The sequence below is a fragment of the Ursus maritimus genome, unplaced genomic scaffold (assembly GCF_017311325.1).
Source record: "Ursus maritimus isolate PB19 unplaced genomic scaffold, ASM1731132v1 scaffold_27, whole genome shotgun sequence".
Classification (NCBI taxonomy): Eukaryota; Metazoa; Chordata; class Mammalia; order Carnivora; family Ursidae; genus Ursus; species Ursus maritimus.
Window position 1 is genome coordinate 2,029,370 of NW_024425230.1, and position 19,622 is coordinate 2,048,991.

The 19,622-nt window shown below is 42.2% G+C and overlaps 1 protein-coding gene across 2 annotated transcripts in view; it reads right to left on the bottom strand.

The window, feature by feature from the left end:
• The window catches only part of GABRA5 (gamma-aminobutyric acid type A receptor subunit alpha5), a 108,984-nt gene extending 89,895 nt beyond the window's left edge, over positions 1-19,089 (bottom strand). The window contains exons 1-4 of one of the 2 annotated variants that reach the window (XM_008706320.2): positions 19,004-19,089; positions 5,323-5,444; positions 3,469-3,536; positions 3,139-3,359 (exon numbers count right to left, since the gene is read on the bottom strand). In XM_008706320.2, coding sequence (XP_008704542.1) covers positions 3,139-3,359; positions 3,469-3,536; positions 5,323-5,444; positions 19,004-19,089 — 497 coding nt within the window. Of the gene's footprint in view, positions 1-3,138; positions 3,360-3,468; positions 3,537-5,322; positions 5,664-19,003 lie in introns of those variants that run through there. The other variant, XM_008706321.2, reaches the window with a different exon arrangement.
• Positions 19,090-19,622: the final 533 nt, after the last annotated feature.

Genomic DNA, 19,622 nt, shown 5'->3' on the forward strand with positions numbered 1-19,622 from the left:
TATAAGCCGATGACCCACTGGTGGCAGAAAGTTCTTCAGAGCCAAATTGGCAATGACTTCCAGGCAAGCACCTAAGACTTTTTGGCAGACATTTTGGGAGCAAATGATGGCAATAGCTTATGTTCTCTTGGCTTTTTTGGAGTCACTTATTTAAAGAATTCCATCTTAAGAATGGCGTGTATCTTTGAATGCTACTTTAAATGATCTCTGGAGCATGGTGGGGATTTTACACAAATAAACCCCATCCATGTACCATAATCTTTACGGAATTACTTTTTCGAAGTTGGTAACAGTATTTTATTAGACATTTGTGTCAGTGCATCACATGAACCCTAGATTGTCCTACACTTTCATATTCCATCTTTTTCATTAAGTCCAAAGTCTGGATAAAAATGTAAAAATAGGGGTGCCTGGTTGGCTCATTCAGTTAAGCATCCAACTCTCGGTTTTGGCTCAGGTCGTGATCTCAGGGTCGTAAGATCAGGCGCTGTGCTGGGCATGGAGCCTACTTAACATTCTCTATCTCCCTTTCCCTCTGTCCCCCCTTGCCCCTGTACAATCACACTCTCTCTCTTTTAAAAATGTAAAAATACAGTTTTGGTGGGAAAATGTGAATTTTTTAGATTCCTTCCAATGATTGGTAAGTAACATAATAATAGAAATGTTTGTACATAAAGCTTGGTCTATATTCCTAATTATTTCCTTAAGACAGACATCGCATGGGAATTACCAGATCTATGTCTATCATCGTTTTTCCGAGGCTTGACAGGAATGACCCAGATGCTAAACAGAAAGGCTCTAACAATGACAGGGAGGGGGCGCTGAGACACCAATGGCTGTGCGATTAGTCCTATCACACACCGTCTTTGCTAAATCAATAGGTAAAATGCTATCACATTATAGCTATAGTTCTACCACATAAAATTCGTAACACTCTCAGGTGGAACTATGTACACTTCCCAGATGCGTATGACTGCAAGAGAAAACTCATTATCAATTTTGCAAATCATTAGCAGACTTCCTCGGCATAAACAAGGAAAAATTACTGCTGACAATGCTCTGGTTCTCACCATCTTCCTTCAGGGCATAACATCTGAGAAGAGTAAGAAAAAGGCTAGTGTATGTCTAGTAAGGCTGCATCCTCCAATTTCCAAGTGTGGTGGATTAAACAAGGGAACTGCTTAGACCTGAATTGAAACTCCTGTTGCCTTTCGCACTAGCTGTGTGACCTTGGGCTGATCACCAAACCTCTCTGAGCCTCATTCTCTTCGTTGGTTAATGGAAATGGTATCACGTAGTGGCCAGGCTGTTTGTGAAGTTTCCAGGCACATAGATACTCAGTAAGAGGCCCCTCTGCCGCCCCTTCCCCTTCTAAACAAGGCCTACCTAACCCTGTTCGAGTAATCATGCACCAAGATTAAAGCATCCCACTGTCTTGGGCCTAAATACACTTTTAGAAGTGTAGAAACCAGATGTGAATCAAGGTCAACAATCTGTGGGGACTAGGGATATTTTTACTTTATGAACAGAACGAAGGCACACAGCAGACTCACATGGTGTCCCCACGTTAATGGCATCCAATCATTCACCCCAACCAGCATCTTCTAAGACCTGGGACTCTCCACATTCTTTGCTCACAAGCCTGAACAAAGTACCCTTGGATTCAATGCACAGACTGACTCCCTTTTACAAGAATGATGACCAAGGACTAGTTTCCAACACTTGAGATCTTTTGTAGCTTTTCAACATACTTCTCTGCATAGAGAATGGAGAATGTGCTGACCCAGAGCACTGATGTTCACAACTCACATTTCCATCCACCAGCAAAACATACTCAAGATCGACGTAGGGAAAAGGAAGGAGTGAGAAACAGCACAAAATGCTTAGTGTGTATTACAGGCTCATTTATCAGAATCCTTATTGGGCTGTTCTGCGAAAAATTGAGATCTATTGTCAAATAGGTTTGGGGCACATGTATCAAAACGTTCCTCAGACCATATGTTAGGGCATGTAGCCTCAGAAGATGACAGCATCAATGTTATTTCCACTATGATTACTCCTTTCAAACATAGTTTATTGTAAAGAATCATAAGTTAGGTGGAGAGAAAAATTCCAATAATGCTCATACAAATACAAGTTGCTTTTTAAATTTAACTTAGCTTTAGTGCTTTTTTTTAATTAAAAAAAAAAAATCTTTCTTGAAAAATACTTAGGCCCACCATGGAAACCGAAAAGCTATAAAGGCCTTTCTCGCCAGTCAATGTATTGATTTACTCAAATGCAATGAATAATTCAGAATTTAAAAAGAAATGACTACCGATCATTTAAAAATAGAAATACTAAAACTTAACCTCAGCATTGGACTGTTATCAAAACATATGAGAAATGGGGGCGCCTGGGCGGCTCAGTCATTAAGCATCTGCCTTGGGCTCAGGGCGTGATTCCAGCGTTCTGGGATTGAGCCCCGCATCAGGCCCCCTGCTCCGCTGGGAGCCTGCCTCTTTCTCTCCCACTTCCCCTGCTTGTGTTCCCTCTCTCGCTGCCTCTCTCTCTGTCAAATAAATAAATAAATAAATAAATAAATAAATAAAATCTTAAAAAAAAAATACACACACACACACAAACATATGAGAAATGGGCTTAAAATTTACAAAGGTGCACAACTGCAATAAAAAAAAGGATTCCCCTTAGAGCTTTTTAAATAAAATTTTGTATAAAATAAACTTTCCGTAACTTAACATTATCTAGGTCACTATTCCAAAGATGCTTTCTGTCTTGAACCAACAAGTATAGATAGCAAACACATGGGCCTATAGCAGCTCAGGTAAATAATCTGCATGGACATGGGTATGGACAGGTCAAAAGGTAAAAACTACCCCCCAACACGCATGTGCTCTCTCTCTCTCTCTCTCTCCCACACACACACACACACACACACACACACACACACACACACGAAGCAATCTTTGAACCCATTAGGCCGTAGGACCCTCGGGGCGGGACATACAGTGGCGGCATGCGGCTTGCGCTGCGCCCCCTGACCAGTTGCGGAGCTGGCCGCCCCACCTCTGCCGCAGTGTACATGCCGTGCAACCACCCTGGGCGCTGCGCCCTCGCCCCGCGGCTGTGCGTGCTTACCGCATGGTGTAGAGCAGCGTGCCGTCGTCCTCCAGCCTCAGCAGCTTGTTGGGTGTGGTCATGTTGTGGGCGATGGACTTTTTCCCGTTGTGGAAGAATGTGTCTGGGGTCCAGATTTTGCTGGCAAGAAGATTGTTGAGAGGGAGGCGCTGCATGGGCCCTTTAAACCGAAGCCTTTCATCTTTCCAGCTTTGTCGGAAAAACACATCTATGGTATATTCCTAATGCAAAGGAAGGCAACCAGATGATGTGTCAGTAGAGAAGGCCCTTATGGAGTTGGTTCAGTGCCTATTTAGAAGGGTCTGGGTGGGGCCATGCCCCGAGACCTACCATTTCCGTGTCGGACACCGGGCCGAAGCTGGTGACGTAGATGTCTGTCCTCACCTGAGTGATTCGTTCTGAAACACAGACACAGGTTCCTGCCTAGGCACGGAGCTCACGGGGAACCACCCATCACAGCGTCTTTATGTCCTTCGTCTAGGAACCACTTTCACTCTTGGCAATCACAGGGCTTTAATAATGTCTGTTGAATTTAGAAAACTTGACAAATACCAAATGAAGCCAAACTGCTCCAAACTATAGCAGGAAATAAAATGCCCATCGTGTAAGGAGAGGGTGTTGGCTCTCATTGTACTTCTTGCCCCGTGAGGATCAGTCATGAACACAGCAGAAAGGGGTCCTGGCTGTGGGACCTTGGGTGGGCTTTAGTTTCCTCCTCCCTAAACCTGGAACAATACTCCAGACTCACAATGCACAACCCGCTCTCCCACAATCACCGGCTTTAAAACGGTTAGGCAGTTTTGATGAGGGGATAAGAGCTGAAGGAATGTCTAATAAAAACTGCAGCACTGGGTGGTCTCTGGCGAGAGGCTGTATGAGAAAGTGTCCACAGTGTGGCTTGGGACAGGACCGTTTGAGAAGACACATCTCACCTTATGTTGTATTTTGTTAGAAATTTTTATCATGCAGACTATTATATCAGTTACGATTATTAAATTTATAAAGCAATAAAAGTAGCTACCCCTGTGGTCATGAATGGGGACCATTCACAGTACACTACAGTTCACTATAAATAAGGCCACACCACTGGTAGCATTGCTGAGTCACAGCCGGGGGGCGGGGGGGGGGCACTTTTCTCTCTGGACATCTCATTGCTTGGTAATCATATACATGTGTGGTGTGTGTTTATGTGTATGCAGGTGTTAGTATGATGCTGTGTGCTTTCGGTGCCCGCTGAGGTGCCAGCCCCAGCAGGCAGCCCCTTAAGCTGTCTGTGGTGTTCGCAGGATCCTGCCCCACAGAAGTGTGCCACATGCCAGGTGGATGAGAGAATATTGTATAGCAACAACTCATTGGATCTCTACATGCTTTGATCCTTGTGGATGTGTTCAAAGGGACAAGGGCTGTTGGACATTAGAGACCCAGGCTCAGAGGGTGGAGTAAGACAGTCAAGGAGGCTTTGTGGACTTTCCTTGCCAAAAAGGTAGAGAATGGCAATTCATGCTTTAAGTGAATCTCCCTGTTAAAAACGCAATAATGGAAAAGAACTTTTTCCCCTAAGAATGTAGTTGCTAGAGGGTCTCTAACTTACCTAATGGAGCAAGTTCAAATGCACCACATCTAAATCAGCTAGAGCCAAGGGCACTACACATGCCTGGAAAAAGCACATGAGTCTCAGCACAAAACTAAGCTGTTCTAATTGCGCCCTGAAAGCACATTTTGCTATCCACTTATTTTTTATCAACTTCCATGAGGTTAAAGTAAATACAATGATTATGGTCCTAGTGAAAAAATGAAACATAATACATAAAGATATAAAGAGCAATTGCATTAAACAGTGGATTGTGAAAAGGATTTGCATCAATACGAGAGCAGGAAGTTGATGATGCATTATTTAACAGAAGGTAATCTTGGCTTTAGTAACACCTAAGAATTAGTTCCTCCCTAAGCGAAGCAGAATGGATGGATGATCTGAGGAAAAGGGAGTTTGCAGAGAGACCACATCCCCCAGCTACTTGTACCTGGGAAATGACAATAAAGGATGCAGGACACCTTGCAACAATATCAGTTCACACTCCTGGCAAGGAAGCTCTTGAATGAATTGTCTGAATCACAGCAGACATGAGCCTGAGACTGAGTTTAAGCCTGTACCTGGTGGGCTGCAGCCGAGGAGAACATACTTACCGCCAAGGCCAGGCCGCAGTCTATTGTCATACCCGTCCAAAAGGCCATCCAAGATCCTGGTAAATATTGTGATGTTGTCATTAGTCTCATCTTTTACTGAACTGGTTGGCATCTGTGAAAAGCTTTTTAACAGAGAAACAAGAATTTGAACTTGCATTACATATTTTTTTTTTTTTACAAATTCTTCTCAAAATATAGAAACCAGAAAATAATATGGTGACTTGTCTTGGAGGGAGGGCACCTGAAAACAATCTCCTCTACTAATCTAGGCTACTGTTGCTCATAGACAAGCCTTAATTCTTGAATTTCCATAGAGTGTGCTGGCTCTGGGCTGGCCATCCATCAACCTAACATGATGCTCAAATTCTGTCTTTCCCTGATTCTGAGGCACAGTTTATATTAAGATTATAGCCATTTTAAAAACGTTAGCCACTACACATAGACTAGCAGAGCCTAATCCACTCTTAGGGGTCAGAAGTTTGGTTTAAACACAGAAAAACTGAGTTTTCATATTATTAACGAATCACCTGTAATGAGCAGTGGGGTGTGGAGAGGATGTTCAAAGATGCTGCAATGTGAAAGACTGGTGGGCCCAAATTTCACCACATCCCTAATTGGAAGCATTTGTGCCATGAGCAGTATGCCAGAATGAGAGCATATGGTGATAGAAACAATCAAGTTTGAGAAATGTCTCTGGGCTTCCTCACTCATCAGCACTGCTTCTTGCTGGCACATTCAGCTCCAACCAAGAGACATGACCCAGGGGCCATGAATTGTAAAGACCAGTGTGAAAACCCTTATGAGGGTTTACTCAGCATCACCTCAGATCAGGGACTCAGGAAACACAGTATTCTGAATGACCCGAATGTCAGACTTACAGTAAAACCCCAAGAAGGGTAGGCTGAACCTTCAAAGAAAAACCAAGACCAGTCCTGGTTTGTCCAATTCAGGGCAGTTATCCAGGCCCCAAATTTTCTGTAGATGATCTGGAGCAGATGGAAATGAGAAACTGCCCTGAGGATATGGGGGCAAACTGAGGAAGTTATTTGGGAGGGAAAGAAAGTCCTAAGTCTAGAAGACGGCAATACACCTCAAGAACATATATCCCACCACAAGTTTCTACAGCTGCTTTCAACTGTTGCAAAAAGCAAGACGTTTGGCATTACCAAGAACTTGACCTATACATATGGCTTGGCTTCAGGTAGAACTTATGTAGCTGAAAGCCAACAGTGGGTCCCAAGAAGTTAGCACCCCGGGCACTTGGGAGAAGAACAGGAGATCCCTGGAATTCCCCTGAAGTCCCTCCTACGGTGTGCCAGCTGTACTAATGGGGTATAAATTGTCTGAAATGAGAGTGAGACCGGCCATCAGCAGTTGGATGCTGAGGGCAGAATCGATGTATGCCTGCCCCACCCAGTTCTTGAAACTTGGGCATCTGTATTGATTGCATCTAAACAGATCAATTCTTTTACTGCTCTAAAGCTATTCCCTTTTGAATGAGAGAGTATAAAGTTCTTTTGATCTAATTTTCACATCATCATTAAGCATATAGTTGAAACTCTAATAAGCTAAAATTCAGTCCTGTTCGTAGGCAGCCCACAGACACAATTTTTTTACTCTGCGACTTAGTGTTTAAAAATATTAAATTCCCTTTTCTCTGACATTCACTGTAGTTTCACACTTTAGAATGATGAAGCACTCAGACTCACAGACCTAATACCAGGACAAAAGGCCTTAACACTGTCCCCTGGGTTTGTGAGAGAAAGAAACACTGACATTTTGTACTTGCCCAGTTGAGTAAACTGCTCAAACTAAATCTGGCCTCACTGTCCACTTCTTATGGTGTTCACAACGCTTACCAATAAGTTTGGTTACTTAATTCTAGGCTTAAGTGTTTAAGTGTCTGGTTTGGGGGCGCTTCACTGTTTCTTTAACTTAGAATAGAGGGGAGAGCATACACACTAGCAGAAAAAGCATATCACTTCCTTGTGCAATCTAAAAAAGACAAACTTGCAGAAATAGAAAGTAGAATGGCAGTCAGCAGGGGTTAGGGGTAGAGAATTCTAGGGATGTTGGTCAACGAGTATAAACTGGTAACTAGAAGATGAATAAATTCTGGAAATCTAATGCACAGCATAGTGACTATAGTCAATAGTACCATATTATAAACTTCAAATCTGCTAAAAGATTCGACCTTAAATGTTCTCACCACAAAAAAGAAATGATTATTTTTTTTAAAATTATTTCATTAGACAGAGAGAGAGAGAATACAAGCAGGGGGAGCAGCAGGCAGAGGGAGAGGGAGAAGCAGACTCCCTGCCAGGAGCCTGACACGGGGCTCCATCCCAGGACCCTGGGATCATGACCTGAGCTGAAGGCAGACACGTAACCGACTGAACTACTCAGGAGCCCCAAAAGAAATGGTAATTATGTGAAATGATGGAGGTGTTAGCTAAGGCTACAGTGGTAATCATATTGCAATACATAAATGTATCAAATCAACACATTATACAACTATATCTCAATTTTTTAATTAAAAAATAAAAATATCACTATGAATCAGAAAAAGAGAAAAGAAAAAGCATATCAATGTTTCAAGTATATTTCTAAGCTATTTATTATGTGTTGTGAAGTGTTCTTAAGTCACACTTGATCTGAACAGGTCTGGCTGTTAGGAGACAAACCTTGACTACAACACTGACTCTCTAAGATGTTCCGGACACTGTGCACTTGCAGGGGTCACCTCATGACCACTGCTTCCCTTGGCCCCTGGTGCTCTGCTTCACCACAGTTTCAAAGAAACACCATACCATCTGGCTCTGAATCCTATTTCACAAGTACCCAAATCATTGCCAATAGCAATGCAATGAATGCAAGGCTTAAGAATTCCAAATCTCACCTTCCATTTATCGATCAAGTTCAATATCTACCCTGTTCTGCCACAACTGCTTCTTGCAATTATTTGTGGGCCTATTTACAATAGAGGCCATGGCTGGGGATTTGCTGTGACTTCTCTGTATTTACAGAAGTTCGGTCCTAGGAGGCGGGAAACAAATTTTGAAAAGAATCTCCGAAAATGCTTGTCAGGGCAGGAGTTGAGGTTTTTCTCTCAGGAACAAGTGGGAAGCCCTACGAGGTCACAGATCACCCTCAAAAATGGTTAATTTGCAGCATGTGGTTATGAAATGCACCATCTCCACAGCCACGGAGAACGCACGGATGTGCCTGCACACAGAGACTCACAGATGTTTGGCAGACTTACGTGTGCCTCTCTCAAGGTGCATAGTCGTTAAGGGCTGCAGGATGCTGAGGGCAGAAGTAGCTCTAAGGTACAGAGTAACTTCAGCTTGCTTTGTTCCACTTTGGTTAGTTGAAACCACTTGAAAAACAAAACAATACAGAAGCACCGGGCTGTGCCTTCAGTGAGCAGTAATGCACAGCGACATCCATGAGGCCTGCAGATGGAAGCACGGATGCCCTCATCTCTTTGAACGCTCACTCCACTTAGGTTCAGAAGGCAGGCTCCAGCTTGCGGACATTCCAGTCCGGGTTTTCTTGACTGTATGGACTATAATCAAGGAGCTCTGCTGATCCTTAGGTCAACTGTGAGTCCACAATTGCTTCAAGGATAAGCCCCAGGCTCAGCTCTCTGGGGCAGTGGATTTTTGTGAGCTGAGGCCAGATCCCCATTATTACTGACAATAGCCTTGAACACATTAGAAATATGTGAAAAGTTTGGTGGCTGACCCTTTAGTATTAATCCAAATTAATGAGGTTCTCTTAAAATATGAACTGTTTCCTTATATTTAGTGCTTTTTGTCTACAAAAACATGTCACATCTAGTCCATGTGAATAGTTCCAACACTGCCAGATTACTGATGTTCCAGAAAGAGGATCATAAAGGAAATGTAGAGGGCGCCTGGGTGGCTCCATCGGGTAAGCGTCTGCCTTCAGTTCAAGTCATGATCCTGGAGTCCTGGGACCGAGTTCCGCATTGGGCTCCCTGTTCAGTGGGGAGTCTGCTTCTCCCTCTGCCCCTCACCCTGCTCCTGATCTCTCTCTCTCTCTCTCTCTCTCTTTCAAATGAATAAATAAAATCTTTTAAAAATTTTGAAAAATAAAATAAAGGAAATGGAAATGTAGAACCAAACACTCTTCTTAAAACATCCTGAGATTTCTTTGCTCAAATATTGGTCCATAGAAAAGACACAAGGACTTAATCACTAAACTTAAACTCTTTTACAATGATTTTAGTTTGAAAAATAAGGAAATAAGGTCACTGAGCCCCATATTCTAAGCTGGGAAAGGAAGGTGGTGGCTGTGAAATGTGCAGGGACATGGGTGGGCAGTAGGGCAGGGGAGCGAAGCTTGGAGGTATGGAAGGGCCTCTCAAAAAAACTAAGCAATGGCACTCCATCAGACTTGATGTTCTGGGCCATTCAGGGACTTCTGATGAGGTGGAGTGGGGAATAAGAAGCTCAAGAAAGTTGGTCCACTAATGGATTTAACAGAGTTTCTAAGAAAAATCAATATGAATGTCTTCAGAAAGAGTAAACTCTTGAAATTGTGTGAACTTCCCACCCCTCCCTGTTGTCTTGCATCTGGCTTCTTCAAGGCATTTGATTCTGGACTCCTACATTAACTTCTTTCTGATTTCTCGGCCCCAGAGACTTGGCTTTAATTGATCCAGGAGAAATAGGGACTGGTATTTTTTTAAGGTCCCCCAGTGATCCTCATACCCAGCCATGGTGATTCTAAGCCTATCTAGGTTAGAAATGGAAAGGCTGCTCTGTAGCCAACTGCCAGAGTGACTAAATGACATCAGAGAGCTTCTCTCCTCCATTATGTCTTCAAGAAGCTATATGATTGGGCATAGTGCTTTTTCCATCAGCTTAGCTCAACAATTGTATTTTGAATGTCAACCATGTATGTATCTGGCATTGTGGTGAGTACTGGGTAAGTGAAGATGACAAAGATAGTATCCCCAACCTGTAGGGCACAGTTGTGTTCTAAAAGAATCAGTCATATTCAGAGTATTTCAATAGAACATGGTAAGTGTAGAGATCTATGGGATACACAAGACATTCTAGGAACCCAAAGGAAAGAGATGGAGCTCTCTCTGGGGCTAGTGGAAAGGAGAACTGACCTGAGCTTTCAAGCCTGAGGACTGAGTCACAAGCCAATGAAGGGGAAGTTGAAGGGGCTGTGAGCAGTGGCCTTGGGAAAGGAAACAATGATGTTTGCAGAGGTTAAGAAAGAACCTCGGTAAGTACAGTTAATTCTTTGCCAGTGGAGACACAGCACACATCAAAACACAAAGGACTTCATATGCCATGCTGCACTCCTAGGGTCAGTCCTAAAGGTAGTGGGAGCTTCAAAGCATTTAAACAGGGGCACTTTCTTTCCTTGTGGCCCTTGGGCACTTTGTGGATGATGGAGTTGGCAGGGGCAAGGCTGGAGGCATAGAAGCCAGTTACTCCAGCCATGGCAATGGTAACAGAGGTGGAGATGGATGGGGCCATTAGCAAGGTTTCTGAGGGGGGATGGAGGGAGGAGTCTTAGTACAGCAGGATAGGGAATCCCAAGCAAGCTCTCCCCCAAATTAGCCAGTTACCACACAGAGTTAACCCTACAGTAGAATCTATGCATTACTCTGAAAAGGGAGTTTATTATTAGTTCAATCTCAGAGTAAGTTTCTTTTGAGGAACTGTGAAGGATTTTACTCCAACATAACTTTATCTATTTATCTATCAATATTATAATTTCTAATGATAATAATTATAGTAATCACAATATGCTGCTGATTCCAGCTTTAAAGGTACTTCATTTTATCAGATGATGCCTAATGGCATCTAATTTTGGCATTTAAAAGAGTACAAGTTCAACAGTTATGTCATCATTTCCGGGGTTTAGAAAAATCTGTTGAGAGCTGTACCACAAATCCTTTGCTACTTAAGGTGAGGCGTGACGCATTTCTTTGTAATATTATCTCCGCTTATGTTGACAGCCATTTTTGATTTACTTAAAATGGGATCAATAATGGCAATGAACTAACTTTGGGAACTGAACCAGATTGCTTTTAAGTGGCAGCTTCTCTATCTTCTTAAACTGCATTTCTGCATTCTTTCCCCCGTATTTAATTACTTCTGAGAAATAGATCTTCAGGTTATTTGCTTGTCACTTTCAGTTCATTAAATAAGTACCTCTAAGTGGCACTATTTTGTGATGTTTTCCTGAAATTTCCATTGTACACCACTTAAACCGTTTCAAAAACTATGTAAAAGAAAATAACAAACATGGTGGACACTAGCTAGACAATGAAAGGCAATTCCAAGTTTCCAAATAAGAGTTATCCCCTCTTGCGGTGGAAACATGGACTTGAAATGTGTCTCGTGTGGACAAAGTCATGGCCATGGAACGGTATGCCAGAACTCTTAGCGTGCTCCCACTGCCATGGGTCTCACTTTCCAGTCCTGCCTGTCAGCCCCCTACATAGTGCTCCAGCCTACCCCTGCTTGCACCTTTCATATAGTCTCTACTCCTGTCCCTATCACTGCAGCCCAGCTCAGAATCCTACAGCCTACAACGTAAAACACAGGTGTCCCATCTCGCAGGCCACACCCCCTTTATCTAACCCTATCCCCTCCCCTAGATTCTCCCAACCACACTGAATGCCCCATATGTGTGATTATGCTGCACACAAACCATCCTGGTGTTTATCTCACATAGCTTTCTCTCCCTCCCTAATCAATCCCATCAGTAATTACATCTGCTGTAACATAGCAGATCTTTAAAACATCTCTCCTTCACCTTATATTCCCTTCCAGTTATTGTTCCATTCTTTGCCCCTCTTCTCAAAACTCGCTGAAGAGTTGTCTACACTAGAAACCTCTGCTGCCTCTCCTCCTTTCTCTTGGACCCACTCCAGTCTGGCTTTCACTGCCTGCATCCCAACGAAGCCTCTCTTTTGGAGGCTACTGAACCTGCCAAATCCAAGAGTCTCAGTTCTCATCTAACAACGTCTCCCTTCTTTACACCACTTCCTCCACCTGGCCTCAAGATGCTACCCTCTTCGTTCTTCCTATCTTCACTGGCCTCCTCCTCTTGCTTGCCCTCACCCTCTTGCCTTCCTAAACTTAGGGCACAGTTCAGGGAACTTTATTCAGTTTACAGTCAATCCTAATTCATCTCATCCGATCTAATGCCTTTAAATATTCCCCATAGATGGAAGACTTGAAATTCATGTTTCCAGGCCCAGGTTTTTTCTTACCTCTGGACTTCTATGTCCAAAAGTTTGTCTGGACACTTGGATATCTAACAGGGCTTAACATGTCCGTAACTGCACTCAGGATATTTGCTAAAACTTTTACTCCTGCTGTCTTCTCCAGCTCAATGATAGGCAATTGAACCCATCATGTTTTTAAGTCAAATACCTGGGGGCAGGGGGTGTCACCCTTGACTTCTTTCTTTCATGCCCATATCAACCCATCAACGAATCCTGCTGTCTGAAATCATCCCTCCCCTGGGTCACTGCATTCTCCTCTCAACTGCCTTCACTGCTCCTTCCTTTACTAACCACCCCCACTCCAGATTCTAGTCTATCCTCCACTCAGCAGCTATAGCAACCTTTAAACTTTAAGTCACATTATTGTCACATCTCAGTTGGATCATACTTCACTCCTACTTAAAACCACTCAAAGACCCTCTTTGACCTACAAAATAACAGCCAACTGTTCTTCCTCGTATTACCTAGCATGACCTACAAGGTCTTTCACTATCTGACCCTCTCCCCTCCCCACTGCCTCTCTGATTATGCCTCCTACCTATCCTTCCCTTCCTTACACGGCTCTTGTTGTCCATTCCATGCCAAGCATGTCGGTGCATTCGCTGCTCCTCTCACCTGTTCAACCTTCTCCACATAGCACTGCTCATGTCCTCACTCCCTCAGATGTTTGCTAAGGCATCTGTCTCCAGCACATTCACTGTCTCTTACTCTGAATGATTCTTCATAGTAATTGTGTCCTAATGGACATGTATTTGTTGCCTACACAGGAGAATGCACCCTCCTTGAGGGCAGGCTCTACTCTGCCGACTGCAGGATCTCAGCACCTAGAACAGCGCCTGGCACACTGATGCAGCAGCCAGGCGATGTCCTCTGTGATGCTCACACTCTAATCCCAGTCTGTGACTGTGGATGTGTTACGCTACATGGCAAGGGAGGCTCTGCAGACACAATTAACGTTATTGACTTTGCCATGCTCTGGCCCAGGCCCAGCACCATGCTTGCCCTGTAGGTCTAGTAAAACTTGGGTGCTTCATGGTCACAACATCCGAAAAGATAGCTAGCCTATACTTAGACCCGCTCCCTACCTGGCCTTGTTTCAGCATTTCGCATACATTCAGCAATATACCCTTCACATCAGCCCTGTGACGTGGGATCCATTATTAACTCCACTTTGAGACTAGGAAACTGAGTTACAGGCAGGTTTAGAAATTCTGCAGCCACACAGCAAGTGTGCAGCAACAGAGATCAGAGCAGCCTGACTGCTCTCTGTCAAAGTGATACCTAGCGCTATCCCTACACTCTTGACAGGGGTCCTAAAACAGGAACCAATTCTATTGTAGAGTGATGGCCCAATTTTTTTGTTTGTTAAAATTGAAAATAATCTGGTCCTGGATTTAATTTATTTTTAGATTTGCTTTTGGATCTCAAAATGAATTGTTAAATAAATACAAATAAAACAGAGTTTTCAATGAACCACTAAAGCCTGTTCCCTAGCATATCTTTCTTTTCCTCATATGATCGCTTCTCTATAATATTTTATTTCATAGGACATATTTTGTGTTTGATTTTATTCGAGCAGTGGTAGACACACTATTTTTAGAACAGTGCTATTTGAGTTCTAGATTAGGACATTCTTTTGTTTCTGATGTGTAGGTTTCCACCCCCATTCCTTCCCTTTAGACTGCACCTTACAAATCAGAACATTCTGGAGAAGGTCCTACGACGGACAGCACTGGCCCAGGCCCCAACCCCTGATATGGATCCTGATTCTGCCACTTTCCCATGAAATTTAGACACATTTTCCTATGCTCATCAGCCTGAACTCTTTTCACCTACAAAGGAGTTTTTCGTAGTAGAAAATTAAATAGTACATTTTTTTGCAATGGCCTTCTAGAAATGAAGGAGATATACCCATAAAAACATTGTTAATTACTGTACCAACAGAGTTCTATAAGATTTCTTTTTACTTTTGATTCTAATATTTTCCTCTGAAATTTCACACCAATTAAAATATGCATGTTATGCAATTACACCTTTGTAAAAATCCAAAAGCCTACATTCTCCTTCTCCCCTTGAACCAAGCCAGTGACTCATCTTGGAGCTGATCGCCAGACCGGGTCGGCTGGGTCGACGCTGGCCGACTGTCCTTCTAAGCTTTGCTTAGCTCACTGCCTGTTGGCATGACAAACATGCAAAAAGTTTCCTCTCTAAAGCATGCAATTTGAAAGTATTTTCTTTTGGTACCTTAAAATAATGTTGGGTATTACTCCGTAGCAAGGTCCTAGTCGCCTAAAATTTTTGCTCTAAGCGAGAACTACCTTTCTGATCTCTGGCCATCCCCGTGGCCTCCACCTAGATGTCCCACCACCTGCAGGCATTCTGACTACTTAGGCGGTGCTTCCGTGTGTTTTTATAATTGTTACAATGACCGTTTGTCCTGGGCCTCATGAACCTTCAGCCACGGTGCAGGAAGAACTTGCCATCTGGGGATTCACAAGAGAGAACTTGCCATTTAAAAAGACATTGTGAGTACTTGAATGATTCAGAGAGAACGTACTTTCTGCTCCAGTTAAAAGAAAAGAACCGTCCTTGAGACTGTGTATGAGAAAGCTCTCTTCGTGAAACCAAAGGCCCAGGTTAGCACACTCATATGGACAGATAAAGAATAACTTTATCTGTTCGCGTTCATAAGTTACTTCTATAAGAATCTGCTTTTAATTGCTAATTATAAAACATGGTTTCTAAAGTATATTTGAATTGTAGCTCCCATGTCATAAAATTCTAATGCAGTTTTTCTTTTCCAATAGATAAACCCCTAAAATATTCATACAAATAAATGAATGGAAACAGATTTTACCTTATTATTAAGTTGATAATCCTCAAATTTATTTTATAATTATCACTGGTCAGTCAAGTTCGATAAAGTGTGATTTTTCAAATGATAATAAGTTAATTCCAGTTTAAATTTAATATTATGTATTTGGACATTACATTGATTCAAAGACTGTTTCTGTGCTGGTTTTTCGATACCGTGTACTTCTGATTACCGGTCTCGTTAAAATAATTATAATGCTTCAAATAATACCACGTCTTTGAACATGGCATAGCATAAGGCTGACAGTCAAATAAGGCCTCTGTCCTATTATATGTTTGACTCATGCTCTGTTATGTAACTTAAAACTAATAAAAGAATTATAAAGGCTATTGAAAATGAGCTGCTGGTGACTCTGATCAAATCGGGAGAAGCAAAAGAAACAATACTAGTATATTTTCAAAGCAATTTCACATTAATTATCTTATGTAATCACAAAATATATTTTACTTATCAAATGTATACATTTTCTGACTGCCGAATCCACAGACTTGTCACGAACACTGAGTATATGCAGAAAAGCTCACATTTGCCTCTTTCCTTTTGTTCCCTGACTAGTCTTCTGTAACCCTCTTTACCCTCCACCAGTTGTCTGGTTTCTTTTATACATAATGCAGGAGTCAGTAGTTCTCTTGTCCCAAAACGTTCAAATTTAGGGCTTTGCATGCTTCCCCTTTCATCTTTTTCTGAAACCCAATCAAACAAATTCTTTCTGTAGGGTGAAAAGACAGAGCTTACCACCACTCTTTTTTTCCCCAAATCTCAGAACAGAAAACTCTCTACCCCAACGCAAAGAATGCTTCCAGAATTATGTTCCTCTCCTCTGTAGATTGGTCTGACTCAGACCTGCCCAGCAAGCTCTGTGTAGCCAAGGACCACCAGGGCTGAATCACTGAGGAGTGCTAAGTAAGAAACCCCAGCAGTTCCTGGCTGGGTTCGCTGTCCCTCCCTCTTACCTTCCCAGACTGTAAAACTGGGCTAATGGTGCTTAGCTCATAAGGTTCCTCCTAGGATTTACCTAAAACAGATAACATAGCAATAAGTGCTCCATATTGCAAGAGCTATTATTTTGTCAAGATTTTAAGCCAAATGAGTGTTGTGAAACTTTCTTTGCAATTTAACAAAGTCATTCTTAAGTACATTTAAAGTAATAAGCAAGCGAGAGGAGCCTTGTATAAGAAGGAAAATCAATAGAAACTTGTGCTCCCAGATGTTAAAATGGCTTTTGTGGCTGGCCAGGCTTTTTGAAACCCACCTTTCCACTTTGCTAGAGACCCTACTTCACTGAATGCAACTGGACACAGAGGGTCACGAGTTAAAAAGCACTCAGGGAACCTGATGTAAAATCCACTTATAGGAATATCTTCTAATAGAAATGGTCTCAAATACTTAAACCAGTTAAAGCCAAATATGTTCGCTATAGGAAAATTTATAACAGCATAATCAGAAAGAATGTAAACACCCCAAATTAGAGAAGTAGCAGATGATGAAGCATTCATGCACTGTAATAATATTCATCCATTTTTAAATCATATATTTTAAAGAAACTGTAATAACAAAAAAAGCATGAAAAAAGCACAGTACAAAACTGAAGGTGCAATATGATCCCAACTGTATAAAAATATGCATAGAAGCAAATGGAAGAAGACACCAAAATATAAAAGATGATTGTTTCTGTGTGGTGGAATTAAGGACATTTTCTTTTTTTATGTGATATTCTGTGTCTCACAGATTTTCTGCAGTTAGTAGGCATTGTTTTAGGACGGACTGTTGAGCATATATCTAAAATTCAAAACTTCTCCCACGGCTAATTCTCTAGGGAGGTTGAAGGGTCTTATACCACTTGTTCCTTGTTAAGCTTCTGGAAACTAACAATTATCTCTCTGTTTTGAAGTTGACCTCAGCAATCCACCAAATTAAATAAGAAATAAAGCATAGCTGCGTCTAATGGCTAACCTCCATATATGCACATTACTTTGTATTTCAGACTTGCAGCCACCAGGGAGTGTAGAAACTTCATGCCTACAGAATGCAAATTCACAATAATATATTCGACCAAAATCTCAAAAAGAAAATGTTTCCAATCCTAGCATATTCCTCACCTCTGAAATATTGCTAAATAGATGCAGTATGTCAGTAAACATACTAACTACCTAATGTATTAACTTGGAAATGTGAATACTGTGTATGAGTTCAATTACAAAGTTTTCATTCAGGGGAACACCAAGAACATCATAGTTCACAGGATCTGACGGCTGGGAGACAGACTTTGGAATGGAAAATTTTCATTGAACAGATAAAAACTGAAGGCAGGATAGGGTGTCAAGTCAAGATCATCAGCAAGGCGAGAGTAACAATGAATGCTCTGTCCCAAGGGACTACTCTGGCTGTGCATGTCGGCATGCACGTGCCGTCCCCCTCACAGTGCGGAGGTATGGGCATGCCCCTGCTGACCTGGGTTACAGTCCCAGTGCGGGCATTTACCAGCCATGGCACCTGGGGATGGTCACAGTCTCTCTCCTCTGTAGAGACCTGGAAAGGTCAGAAGAGCAGAAAATGTCCACAGGACAGAGAATGTCATGTACCTGGGAGGGTCCTCCTTACTGGCCAGAGAGACGGGGTCTCTGGGTGGTAGGAGAGCCACTGTGTGCACAAGATCCCTCCATGATTTACATGAGCATGGAGTACACTGTGGAACTTCTGGAACCGATTTTTACAGAACAAGGGCTTGGCAACTTTTGTCATGAAATTTAATTTCTTAATTATACTCCATCAACTTCAAGTTATAATCCTTTTGATTAGCCAGAACAATTGTGGGGAGGAAGGAGGAGAGGAGGAACATCAGCACCTATAAGAACATTTGCCTGGAATGTTGGTTATCCCTAGTTTGATGAAAACAAAACAACACAAAAGATTCGAATCAGTACACTGATACTAAATATCAGTGTGAAAGAACTCAAAGGAGTCGATAACGCCTGATACCCAGATGTGTCTTGCAGATTTTCAGACACGTGTAGTTCCTAGTATCTGCTCCTGCATTCAGGTGGCCACTGTTCAAGTCCTTTGGCTCAGGCCAGGACCACTGCAAGTCCTCGTCAGTGACACATAGTGTGGATTTGGCTTTCAAGGCAATTCCTTTGCATAATGGAACCAAGGAGGGCAACCAAAACATTGAACAGTCTTGTCTAACAATCAGTCACTGTCCTTCATGCATGCAAACTCAGGAATCTTGTTTTAACCTGAGTAGGAAAAAACACAGCTGACTCTGAAACCACCTCTGCTTCCATTTCTGAAAATGTAATCTGCCTCTTTCCTCTGACTCACTTCAGAGACCCCACACGTGGCACAGCCCTGCTCAAAATGAGAGTGTGGGGTAGGGCAAGGACTCTATTTATTTACAACAAATGGAAGGGCAAGGGACTGCAAAGACACAAGTGAGGGTTTGCTGATGTACAAGTCAGCAAAGTTTCTTAGAGGCACTTGTGCACCAAACCCATAAAATAAAAGCGTAGATGGTAACTTACCCAAAGTGACTGGCTAAGTTCATGGAAATACAAAAGAGAAGGAGGTTTTTTATCATGATAAAGCTAGAAAACATTCCATTGTCCATTCCCAATGAGAATAATAGTTGAAGCAGATGAATTTGGAAGAATAACTGTTCCTTTCTCCAACTTGATCTTGAAGCTGAAAGGTACACAAAGGGGGAAAGCATGTAACATGAATGTTTTTGTGTCACAGTTTCTGAAATCAAATTATACTGCCAGCACTCACAATTTACAAAGAAAGGAACCTGGCAGTCCTTCCCCAGCACAGGTCCACATCACGTTATCTATGTCCACTGGGCAGTAAGTTGGGGCATGAAAAGGAGTTACAATACGGCTTAATTTCCGCTTTTACTCAGAATGCAGACTCATTCTAATTTATTATTTAGACGTTTCAAATACTTTATTTTACTTTTCAGCATATTATCAAATGATCCATTAGTCCTATTATTAGAATAAATGTTTGAAGTTATCTGATTAACTTTTTTTTTCCATCTGTCAAATCCACAAGTGGAATCATTTTACCTTTCTGAATATTTGCCACGCGTTCAAAGCCAGCAAGCTACTCCTTGTTCTGCAAGGTGCTGAGAGAAAGTATGAG